At 48.3% G+C, this 12346-nt stretch overlaps 1 protein-coding gene across 1 annotated transcript in view; it reads right to left on the reverse strand.

Moving 5' to 3' along the window:
• Positions 1-9463: 9463 nt before the first annotated feature.
• Positions 9464-12346, reverse strand: part of zfand3 (zinc finger AN1-type containing 3) — an 81023-nt gene continuing 78140 nt past the window's right edge. The window contains 1 exon segment of the mRNA NM_001017147.2: positions 9464-10427. Coding sequence (NP_001017147.1) covers positions 10273-10427 — 155 coding nt within the window. The 3' untranslated portion in view covers positions 9464-10272.

The raw sequence follows: 12346 nt of genomic DNA on the forward strand, positions 1-12346 counted from the left end.
GTGGCCCCCGCTGTGCCCCCCCTAATCCTGTCTCATCATGACACGGGGCTTTGTGTCCCACCCTGATAATGGGGGGCTGTCGGGCAAATAGAAATGGCACTTAGTGATTAAGTGGCAGCACCCACCTATGGGCCCTGGGTACCCCTGGAACTATAGCGGGGTGACTGTTACCCCAATGTTTCTATATATCTGTAACCTTGTTATGGGCTAAGGGGGCCCAGCCTGAAGGCCAGTTAGGGGGGGATTTGGGGTGAGTGGGTATTTGTGCCCTGGGTACCCCTGGAACTATAGCGGGGTGACTGTTACCCCAATGTTTCTATATATCTGTAACCTTGTTATGGGCTAAGGGGGCCCAGCCTGAAGGCCAGTTAGGGGGGGATTTGGGGTGAGTGCTTATTTGTGCCCTGGGTACCCCTGGAACTATAGCAGGGTGACTGTTACCCCAATGTTTCTATATATCTGTAACCTTGTTATGGGCTAAGGGGGCCCAGCCTGAAGGCCAGTTAGGGGGGGATTTGGGGTGAGTGCTTATTTGTGCCCTGGGTACCCCTGGAACTATAGCGGGGTGACTGTTACCCCAATGTTTCTATATATCTGTAACCTTGTTATGGGCTAAGGGGGCCCAGCCTGAAGGCCAGTTATGGGGGGATTTGGGGTGAGCATATTCCCCCCAGTCCATTTTATCTCTATACAATAAGAACACAAATGAATCCTTATCGATGTAGCGGGGGGGTTGCCCTGTGCCAGTATAATGTGCTTTATGGCCCCATTAGCAGAACCTCCCAGCCCCTGTACTAAGCACAATTCAGCAGGAACAGCCCCCTAAGTTTGCTCATAGCCTGTACAGAGAGATACCATAAAACTATGGCACATAGGGATTCCCCTGTACTAAGCACAATTCAGCAGGAACAGCCCCCTAAGTTTGCCCATAGCCTGTATAGAGAGATACCATAAAACTATGGCACATAGGGATTCCCCTGTACTAAGCACAATTCAGCAGGAACAGCCCCCTAAGTTTGCCCATAGCCTGTACAGAGAGATACCATAAAACTATGGCACATAGGGATTCCCCTGTACTAAGCACAATTCAGCAGGAACAGCCCCCTAAGTTTGCTCATAGCCTGTACAGAGAGATACCATAAAACTATGGCACATAGGGATTCCCCTGTACTAAGCACAATTCAGCAGGAACAGCCCCCTAAGTTTGCCCATAGCCTGTACAGAGAGATACCATAAAACTATGGCAAATTAAGAGAGAGGGGGCGGAGCAGGGAACCCAGGGGGAGGAGACAGTGCCATGGCTCAGGCTGTGGATAAAGGTCACCTGATTAGCCCCTTGCAGCTCGTGCTCCATCTGCTTCCCAACGTTCTGTGCTTACACAGCAGCCAATCAGCTCGCTGGAAATATCCGCCCATGGATTTGTGCTCAAACCATACAGAACCAACCCGCCCGGTGCTGCGGAATAAATGTGGGAAGGTCTGAGTAACGTTGGGTCGCGCCGCACAGCAGGGTTTAGTCCCCCTTTAACCTGCGACCCTTTAGGCAACCATAAGCCGCTACTGCCGCCATCTTGTTCTACTGTAACTACTACTCCTTTACCGACTGTCCCAGATGTCATTGTAAGAATTCTGCTTTAGCGGCTCATTAAAATACACATGTGGGCGGGGCTTATATAGAACCTCCCCTACTGTTTGTTACCTGCATTGCCTTATACTGCCCACTAGGTGTCAGCTGTGATCTCCCATTCAGACTTTAGCATTTTTGGGGGGCGCAGTGCTGGCGTTTGAGTTTGAGGGTACAACAGCCGACCAATGGGCTACTCTCAGTGTTGTTTCTACTCGCCCATTGCACAGAATAGAACAGCTTAGTTCCCCTTTACTTCTATCTGTTACTCAGTCGAGCAGGAACGCTCCCTGTTCTTTCTCTCTCTGTTACAGGGAAGAATTTCTGTTTGTTTGTCCCCCAGTGACACCGCGTTGGCCACAAAGCTGCGAGCGTCCAAGCGCAACTGTCGCCCCATAAAGCCTGTCTGCCCAACCGGCGGCACAAATACCCCCCGCTATTAATTACTGGGACTTGATCCAGACTCCTGGGAGCCGGGAGATAAGGGGCCCATCAGCCGTGTATAGAGAACAAGCAGATTATAGAGTACCCCAAGTGTGGCCCCCGCTGTGCCCCCCCTAATCCTGTCTCATCATGACACGGGGCTTTGTGTCCCACCCTGATAATGGGGGCTGTCGGGCAAATAGAAATGGCACTTAGTGATTAAGTGGCAGCACCCACCTATGGGCCCTGGGTACCCCTGGAACTATAGCGGGGTGACTGTTACCCCAATGTTTCTATATATCTGTAACCTTGTTATGGGCTAAGGGGGCCCAGCCTGAAGGCCAGTTAGGGGGGGATTTGGGGTGAGTGGGTATTTGTGCCCTGGGTACCCCTGGAACTATAGCGGGGTGACTGTTACCCCAATGTTTCTATATATCTGTAACCTTGTTATGGGCTAAGGGGGCCCAGCCTGAAGGCCAGTTAGGGGGGATTTGGGGTGAGTGCTTATTTGTGCCCTGGGTACCCCTGGAACTATAGCGGGGTGACTGTTACCCCAATGTTTCTATATATCTGTAACCTTGTTATGGGCTAAGGGGGCCCAGCCTGAAGGCCAGTTAGGGGGGGATTTGGGGTGAGTGCTTATTTGTGCCCTGGGTACCCCTGGAACTATAGCAGGGTGACTGTTACCCCAATGTTTCTATATATCTGTAACCTTGTTATGGGCTAAGGGGGCCCAGCCTGAAGGCCAGTTAGGGGGGGATTTGGGGTGAGTGCTTATTTGTGCCCTGGGTACCCCTGGAACTATAGCGGGGTGACTGTTACCCCAATGTTTCTATATATCTGTAACCTTGTTATGGGCTAAGGGGGCCCAGCCTGACGGCCAGTTAGGGGGGGATTTGGGGTGAGCATATTCCCCCCAGTCCATTTTATCTCTATACAATAAGAACACAAATGAATCCTTATCGATGTAGCGGGGGGGTTGCCCTGTGCCAGTATAATGTGCTTTATGGCCCCATTAGCAGAACCTCCCAGCCCCGTAATGAATCTGCCTCCTTTATCCCCACTCTGTATCCAGATTTACTGCTTTCCAATAGCCAAACAGATGGAATATCCGTATACCGGGGGGGTCCCTGCGCTGAGACACCGGGGGGCCGGAGCTTTTCCATTTTACTGCCCTAAACTCATTTATTTGGGGCTACGAACCTGTTTCTGTTAGAGACCAATCTCCGCTCCCTAATGGAAACACTGGGACCCGGGCGGATCAATCGGCTTCTAATCAACCCCAGGAACACGGGGCAATTCCTATGTAAATCCCAATAGCTCCAGGTCTCTCTGTATATTGGGCCCCGACCCTGGGCAACGAGACCTGTAACGACTGGGCAGATACAGACCCCGAGACCCTTATTGCCCCCATTGCTGGGGTATATAGATCTATAGATGACATTTGCCTGTATTTCCAAGGCTACAAACAGTGTTTTTCAATCTCACAGGTTATTATCACTTCTGTCCGTGGGTACAAACCATAATACACAGCCCTGAGCCAATCAAACGGCAAATAATGAGGGGGGGGGTCTCCAATAATCATATAGCATTCTGTCACAGTGGCACAGATCCTATCTGATCCCCCCATGTAAGCAGCAGTCCTTGCCCTGCTTTATGGCTGAGATTCTAGCTATCTGTATAACAGAGCATTCTGTCACAGTGGCACAGATCCTATCTTGATCCCCCCCCATTGGTAAGCAGCAGTCCTGCCCCTGCTTTATGGCTGAGATTCTAGCTATCTGTATAACAGAGCATTCTGTCACAGTGGCACAGATCCTATCTGATCCCCCCCCCCCCCATTGTAAGCAGCAGTCCTGCCCTGCTTTATGGCTGAGATTCTAGCTATCTGTATAACAGAGCATTTCTGTCACAGTGGCCACAGATCCTATCTGATCCCCCCATTGTAAGCAGCAGTCCTGCCCTGCTTTATGGCTGAGATTCTAGCTATCTGTATAACAGAGGCATTCTGTCACAGTGGCACAGATCCTATCTGATCCCCCCATTGTAAGCAGCAGTTCCTGCCCTGCTTTATGGCTGAGATTCTAGCTATCTGTATAACAGAGCATTCTGTCACAGTGGCACAGATCCTATCTGATCCCCCCATTGTAAGCAGCAGTCCTGCCCTGCTTTATGGCTGAGATTCTAGCTATCTGTATAACAGAGCATTCTGTCACAGTGGCACAGATCCTATCTGATCCCCCCATTGTAAGCAGCAGTCCTGCCCTGCTTTATGGCTGAGATTCTAGCTATCTGTATAACAGAGCATTCTGTCACAGTGGCACAGATCCTATCTGATCCCCCCCATTGTAAGCAGCAGTCCTGCCCTGCTTTATGGCTGAGATTCTAGCTATCTGTATAACAGAGCATTCTGTCACAGTGGCACAGATCCTATCTGATCCCCCCCATTGTAAGCAGCAGTCCTGCCCTGCTTTATGGCTGAGATTCTGTCACAGAGACATAGTGTTATTCTGGGGTAGTCAATGCTGTTTATTAAATGGTTAAGTTATGGCTGCCATTCATGCGCAAGTTTTCTCTAATCCTAAACAAAGGAACATACCCCCCCCACCCCAGAAATCTCACAGTGGATATGTTACATATTATACACTGATATAAGGAGCTCCCACTATAGCAATGCCTGGCTCACTCCCACCCCAGCACCCACATATACACTGACACCCTCATGAATACACCCCCCCCCACTACCAGCACTTATTAAATCATATTGGGACACTTTCATACCCCCCCCCCCCACACACTTACTGTATAAGCTCAGGCTGCAGGCCACGCCCCTTGTGGTTTCCCGCCATTTCCCAGCAGGAAGTCCCTGTCCTGCCTCAGGGCTCACGTTTCCACCCGTATCTGCTCCAATGGCCCCTGAATGGGAAGGAACATGTGGCAAAACAGCAAAAGGGGCATCAAGCTTTTCCCAGAACTCTCTATGGCAGAGCTGCCCCCGCTATTGGGCCCCTTTCTGCTCAAACCAATTCAGATGTAAGGGAACAGGTAAGTTATAGTTGCACTACGTTCAGGCCAGTAAATTACAATTCTCTCTCACTTTGGGCCCTAATTTGCCTTTTCCCTTCCAGTTCTTTGGGCACCGCTGGCCGACCTGCCCCACGGATGGGCACCCCCTGCTCTATTGGCCGTTCCAGTCAGAGGAAGAGTTGGATGAAGCAGCAACTGTTGCCCAAACCAGACCCAGTAACAAATAGGGCAACTGCATGGCTGGTAAGAAAGGCCGCTTGTTACACGGTAAGTGCTCCCCCACTGAATGTCAGAGGGTATTTCTGCATTAAAATAGCCTCTAAATAATAAGTGCCCCCCTCAGTGATTGCACCTTTCCTAGGTACAATCAATGAGGGGGGGGGTTTATTATTTTGGCACTCCCCAGTTATTGTACCTTTCCTTCTCCTTTAAAGGACAAGTAAACAGCACACACAAAAATCAGTGAACAGCCTTGTTGAAATAATAGTGAGGCTGCAGTGTCCTCTTTATCACTTAGATTTCCTTCTCCTCCTGTAACCCACTCGCCCCCCCTCAAGAATTTGCTTTGGCTCCTGAGCATGCTCAGTTCTTCCCAGCTCAGATTACTAAACACACCCTCCATTCTAGCAGCCAATGAAGACATAGCATTGCTGGTTCCCATAGAAACTCTAGCTGTCTGCTCCTAGTATTCTCTCCTTACCTCCTCTCCTGAGCTAAGCTTAACCATTACAGTGCTCAATCCAAGCAGAACTTTTTATCAGAGTAAGTTCTGCCTGTGTAAGCCTGCATTCTTGATGAAATGGGCACTAAATAGGGGTCTTTGTGTGTGTGTATGCTGTTTGCAGATGTAAATGTCATCGATGATGTCAGAGGGAAAATGGCCGCCGGGCGAACGCTGCTATTTGCTATAGAAAAATGCGATGGTGCTGGGGAACAGAGGGATATACACAGTACAAATGATGCCATTTGGGGGGGCCCATAAGGGGGATTATTATGGGATGCTCCAATCCCTTTCCTTGATACACAGCGATTGAGAGCCAATAGGAGACAATATCCGACATGGGGGACAGGGGTGGGAACCTTCCCGTTAGAGCTCGGTGCTTCCATTACTAACACTGAATTCCCCGGGTTCCTGAGGGGACAATACGGGGCACGATGTGTGTTTCCTCCTATTGTAACCAATCAAGGTGAGACCTCACTCAGACTCTTGGCCTTTTGTATTATTTTGGCATCAGCAGTCTCATATTATAATAAGGCCAACATTGGTCCGGAAAGTTCCACTCTCTGTTTCATGTTGCGTCTTAATAACTGGGTATTTAGACACCGAGAGAGACAAAAGCTTGGAAAGCTATTCATACAGGCACCCATACAGACACCCATACAGGCACCCATACAGGCACCCATATAATCATACAGACACCCATACAGACACCCATACAGGCACCCATATAATCATACAGACACCCATACAGGCACCCATATAATCATACAGACACCCATACAGGCACCCATATAATCATACAGACACCCATATAATCATACAGACACCCATACAGGCACCCATATAATCATACAGACACCCATACAGCCACCCATATAATCATACAGACACCCATACAGGCACCCATATAATCATACAGACACCCATACAGGCACCCATATAATCATACAGACACCCATACAGGCACCCATATAATCATACAGACACCCATACAGCCACCCATATAATCATACAGACACCCATACAGGCACCCATATAATCATACAGCCACCCATATAATCATACAGACACCCATACAGAGACCCATATAATCATACAGACACCCATACAGGCACCCATATAATCATACAGGTACCCATATAATCATACAGCCACCCATATAATCATACAGACACCCATACAGGCACCCATATAATCATACAGACACCCATACAGGCACCCATATAATCATACAGACACCCATACAGGCACCCATATAATCATACAGACACCCATACAAACACCCATACAGGCACCCATACAGCCACCCATATAATCGTATGGAACAAAGTTTTGTACAATTTTAGGACCAACAGTGGGATCCTAATTATCATCTTGACAATTTTTGTACCATGGTGATCTGTCATTTAGTCAGTTGGACGGGTTAGAAAAATTTGGGCGGAAATCAAACCCGCACCGGGCCCTTACCCGCTCTCTAGCTACCCGCACCGGGCCCTTACCCGCTCTCTGGCTACCCGCACCGGGCCCTTACCCGCTCTCTAGCTACCCGCACCGGGCCCTTACCCGCTCTCTAGCTACCCGCACCGGGCCCTTACCCGCTCTCTAGCTACCCGCACCGGGCCCTTACCCGCTCTCTAGCTACCCGCACCGGGCCCTTACCCGCTCTCTAGCTAACCGCACCGGGCCCTTACCCGCTCTCTGGCTACCCGCACCGGGCCCTTACCCGCTCTCTGGCTACCCGCACCGGGCCCTTACCCGCTCTCTGGCTACCCGCACCGGGCCCTTACCCGCTCTCTGGCTACCCGCACGGGCCCTTACCCGCTCCTGGCTACCCGCACCGGGCCCTTACCGCGCTCTCTGGCTACCCGCACCGGGCCCTTACCCGCTCTCTGGCTACCCGCACCGGGCCGCTTACCCGCTCTCTGGCTACCCGCACCGGGCCCTTAACCGCTCTCTGGCTACCCGCACCGGGCCCTTACCCGCTCTCTGGCTACCCGCACCGGGCCCTTACCCGCTCTCTAGCTACCCGCACCAGGCCCTTACCCGCTCTCTAGCTACCCGCACCGGGCCCTTACCCGCACCGGGCCCTTACCCGCTCTCTGGCTACCCACACTGGACCCTTACCCGCTCTCTGGCTACCCGCACCGGGCCCTTACCCGCTCTCTGGCTACCCACACCGGACCCTTACCCGCTCTCTGGCTACCCGCACCGGGCCCTTACCCGCTCTCTAGCTACCCATACCGGGCCCTTACCCGCTCTCTGGCTACCCGCCCTCTATCTTCCCGTGTATGGCCGCCTTAAGTAACGCCAAGAAAGCAGTCGATTGTAATCTGATTGGTTTAATGTTTCTTGTCAGCAGGAAGGAGGGAGGGGGAAAAAAAAGAAAGTTACAGGATTTTTTTGTAATATTTTTTCTTTTTTTTACAATGTTAAACTAAAACAGCGCTAGGCTACGTGTGTTAAGTAAATCTAGAACACAAAATGGTTAAATAAGATTTTCATTTCTTAAAGATACAAGAACTTAAACTTTGCCTTAACTTTGAACAAACTTCACAGAACAGGTAGGAACAACCCAGTGAATTCTCATCATTGTACAGTAAGCCGTCCGTAAAAACAAAAGAAACCCTGGAACGATCGTCGCTCTCTTTACTCCAAAGTTCATCGGGCGCCCAACACACCGGGGCCGTCGGAACGAGGTCTTTGTAATCAGTGAAAAAACAAGTCTTTAGGGTTTAGTTGTAACAAAGTCAAGAAGTGAAACAGCAATGGCTACGAAATACATCGGATTGCGTGATTACTAGTGGTCTCTGTGGCCAATCAGAGAAGATGCAACTGATCTTCTTTGCCTGTTGAGGGAAGATCGATTCCTGAAAGAAACAAGAGTCTGGAAATGGTGCACGACAAACCTAGAAACGACAGCCTAGAACCGAAGAGTTACCTTGGTCACGGGTTTCCCTAATAACGACAAAAACTGGACTCTCCTTACGTTATATTGTAAACTCTTGTATTGTCTCCTAAATGTAACTACGTATGGTGGCCGCTACCAATGACTAGGCACAGAGCGTGTATGAGGAATAGCCACTTTGCCGCCGAAACAGTCGCCCAACTATTTGGCTAATGACTAACAATTCCACAGTGTCCCTTTGGATAAGGAGGTAACGTTATTTATTACTATTGTGAAGCATTTAATATCCGGAGTAAGCCAAGTGGACACTACATTTCTGCTCGTTCAAAGTGCTGTAAGGTAAGAAAGATGCGATTAACTGGGAGAGAGGACTACGTTGGAGAGAGCTCCACGTTGGAGAGAGCTCCAGGTTGGAGAGAGCTCCAGAAGACTCGATGAGAGAAAGCACCTTGGGGAGCCGCTGAGAAGAAAACACTGCTAACAGAGAGTAAAATGGAAAGGCAACAGGAATACACTGTAGTCCTGGGAGTTTGTAGACCTTGTGGTATAAATATATAAACATCCCCTGTAATTAATGCTAACACGTACGTCTATGCTCTCCTCCTCGTCCTCGGAAATCCTGCATATAATATAAAAAGGACTCTTCCATTTCCATCCCTTTATGCTACTCATGGGCTGATGAAGAGAATGTTTCCGAGCCCCGTCCAAATCGTCCCCACCTCTGGCTGCATAGAGATAAGGCTCGTTAGCCCTTTTAATTAGCTTTTTTTTTTATGAACTTGCTAACACTTTGGAGGTGAGGATTAGAATATTGACAAAAGGGGGGGAGTTTTCCTGGTTGTTCCTCAATACTGTTACTGAGTTCCGTTTGCTACAAAAACAAAAATGTCCTTTATCCCCCAATAAATGTAGAGCTACAGAGTCGGCTTGCAGAGTCCAACCGCGGCTACTGCCAATTAGCCTTATTTGACCAGAGACCATCACTTGGCAAATTGCAAACAAAAGCCAATCAGGTTAAGGCTGGTAAGGAAGGGGGCGTGGCCAGTAAAATTGAGTGCTCTGTGTGCTTGTGAAATAGATTGTGTGTGGGGTAATAAGTTTAACTTCTACCTAAAACTCTCTCACTACATCTACACAGGGAGGGTTGAGATACCCAGGTAGGGATCCAATCAAATCACCAGTGGGGCGGGGAATGGGCGGGGGGAACAGTGCATAAGTGGCCAATCACTCTCCGGATTCATTGTTACTCCACACAAAGTTACGGTGAAAATCTAGCTAGCTCGGATAATAGTCATTTATTTCTTCAGTGGAATGGAAATACAAATAAAAATCAAATTACCCCAAATGTTACTGATGCTTTCCTGCTTGCCATTGGGTCACAAGCACAGCCAACAGCCATCTTACAACAACTTGATTTATTAAAGTACCTGCGCGTTCAAAAACAGAAGAAGATAACCTGATTGGCTTGTCGTCTGTCCCTTGCCCAGTAGTGAGAGCCTAGTTGACTTTATCCTAAATAAGGCTAACTGTTGTGAACTAAGAGAAACAGCATTTGGTTGGAGAGTGTGGCACTCAGGAGCAGCCCTCGCCAATGCGCTGGCAAGACCTGCCCACTTTCCGATCTAGTTTCACCATTTTCATAATGGCCTCCTCGCGTCCGCGCCCCATGTGGTCGAACGTGCAGTCGTGCTGTTCTGGAAGTCGATGCAACATACAGAAGACGTAACCTGCGCAGAAAAGAGAGGATGGTCACAATCAACACTTCATAGATGCTTTCTGCACCCCTAACCTGCCCACTGGCGCCCCAAAGTGCCACGGGGGAATCAGTGAAACCAAAATCAAAATGATGCCGAATGGTAATGGGAGTGCAACGGGGGGTTACTCAATTAATCCCACAGGATCGGGGGTTCTTTAAAAGTTGACATCACTGGTTGACCTCCCATCACTCAACGGCACCCATGACCAACGGCACCAAATCACTCAAATCATTGGCCGTAATGAGTGGATCACAAGGCCCTTTATAATGTCTTTCAGCTGCTGCTACAGAGGCAAAAGTCAGAGCGGTCACGTCGTGCCATTCGTTTGTGGGTGTCGGAGAGCGCTGGGTGCTCGCTCGTCACATAAGCAAACAGCTTGATATTTGCATTTGCTAATATTCCAGACTCAGTCGGGACTCAATGTGGATTGTAGCAAAGGCAGTGTGTGCACGTCTAGGCTACGGTCACCTTCCTCGCAGTCCCAGAAGCACAGGCAAGCGTTGTATCTCTTCCAGCCCGTCCCTTTAGGAGAAACGGGAACTTATATTAACTCACAAACCCCTGAGAAACTTACATCTCATCCCAACTGGCATGTTTCTGTTATGTTAGGCCCTTGGGTTCAAGGAATGGACAGACATTACTGCTGTGCACTGCTCATTCCCTGCTGCCCCAGCCTCAGTAGAGTGTATTAACTGGAAAAGATACCCCAAGATGGCTGCATACGGTAGTATGGGTTTTCTGTAAGATACTTGGTCATTTGTGCATAATCTCTAGTAGAGCTGGATAGATGCTTGGTCACTAGAACATGATCTCTGAATAGAGATGAGTAGAGATACTAAGTCATTAGGACATAATCTCTAGTAGAGTTGGGTAGATGCTTGGTCACTAGAACATGATCTCTGAATAGAGATGAGTAGAGATACTAAGTCATTAGTACATAATCTCTAGTAGAGTTGGGTAGACGCTTGCTCACTAGAACATGATCTCTAAATAGAGATGAGTAGAGATACTTAGTCATTAGTACATAATCTCTAGTAGAGTTGGGTAGACGCTTGCTCACTAGAACATGATCTCTAAATAGAGATGAGTAGAGATACTAAGTCATTAGTACATAATCTCTAGTAGAGTTGGGTAGATGCTTGGTCACTAGAACATGATCTCTGAATAGAGATGAGTAGAGATACTAAGTCATTAGGACATAATCTCTAGTAGAGTTGGGTAGATGCTTGGTCACTAGAACATGATCTCTGAATAGAGATGAGTAGAGATACTAAGTCATTAGGACATAATCTCTAGTAGAGTTGGGTAGATGCTTGGTCACTAGAACATGATCTCTGAATAGAGATGAGTAGAGATACTAAGTCATTAGGACATAATCTCTAGTAGAGTTGGGTAGACGCTTGGTCACTAGAACATGATCTCTGAATAGAGATGAGTAGAGATACTAAGTCATTAGTACATAATCTCTAGTAGAGTTGGGTAGACGCTTGGTCACTAGAACATGATCTCTGAATAGAGATGAGTAGAGATACTAAGTCATTAGGACATAATCTCTAGTAGAGTTGGGTAGATGCTTGCTCACTAGAACATGATCTCTAAATAGAGATGAGTAGAGATACTAAGTCATTAGTACATAATCTCTAGTAGAGTTGGGTAGACGCTTGGTCACTAGAACATGATCTCTAAATAGAGATGAGTAGAGATACTTAGTCATTAGTACATAATCTCTAGTAGAGTTGGGTAGACGCTTGGTCACTATAACATGATCTCTAAATAGAGATGAGTAGAGATACTTAGTCATTAGTACATAATCTCTAGTAGAGTTGGGTAGACGCTTGGTCACTAGAACATGATCTCTGAATAGAGATGAGTAGAGATACTAAGTCATT

This window comes from Xenopus tropicalis, chromosome 5 (genome assembly GCF_000004195.4).
Source record: "Xenopus tropicalis strain Nigerian chromosome 5, UCB_Xtro_10.0, whole genome shotgun sequence".
Taxonomy (NCBI): Eukaryota; Metazoa; Chordata; class Amphibia; order Anura; family Pipidae; genus Xenopus; species Xenopus tropicalis.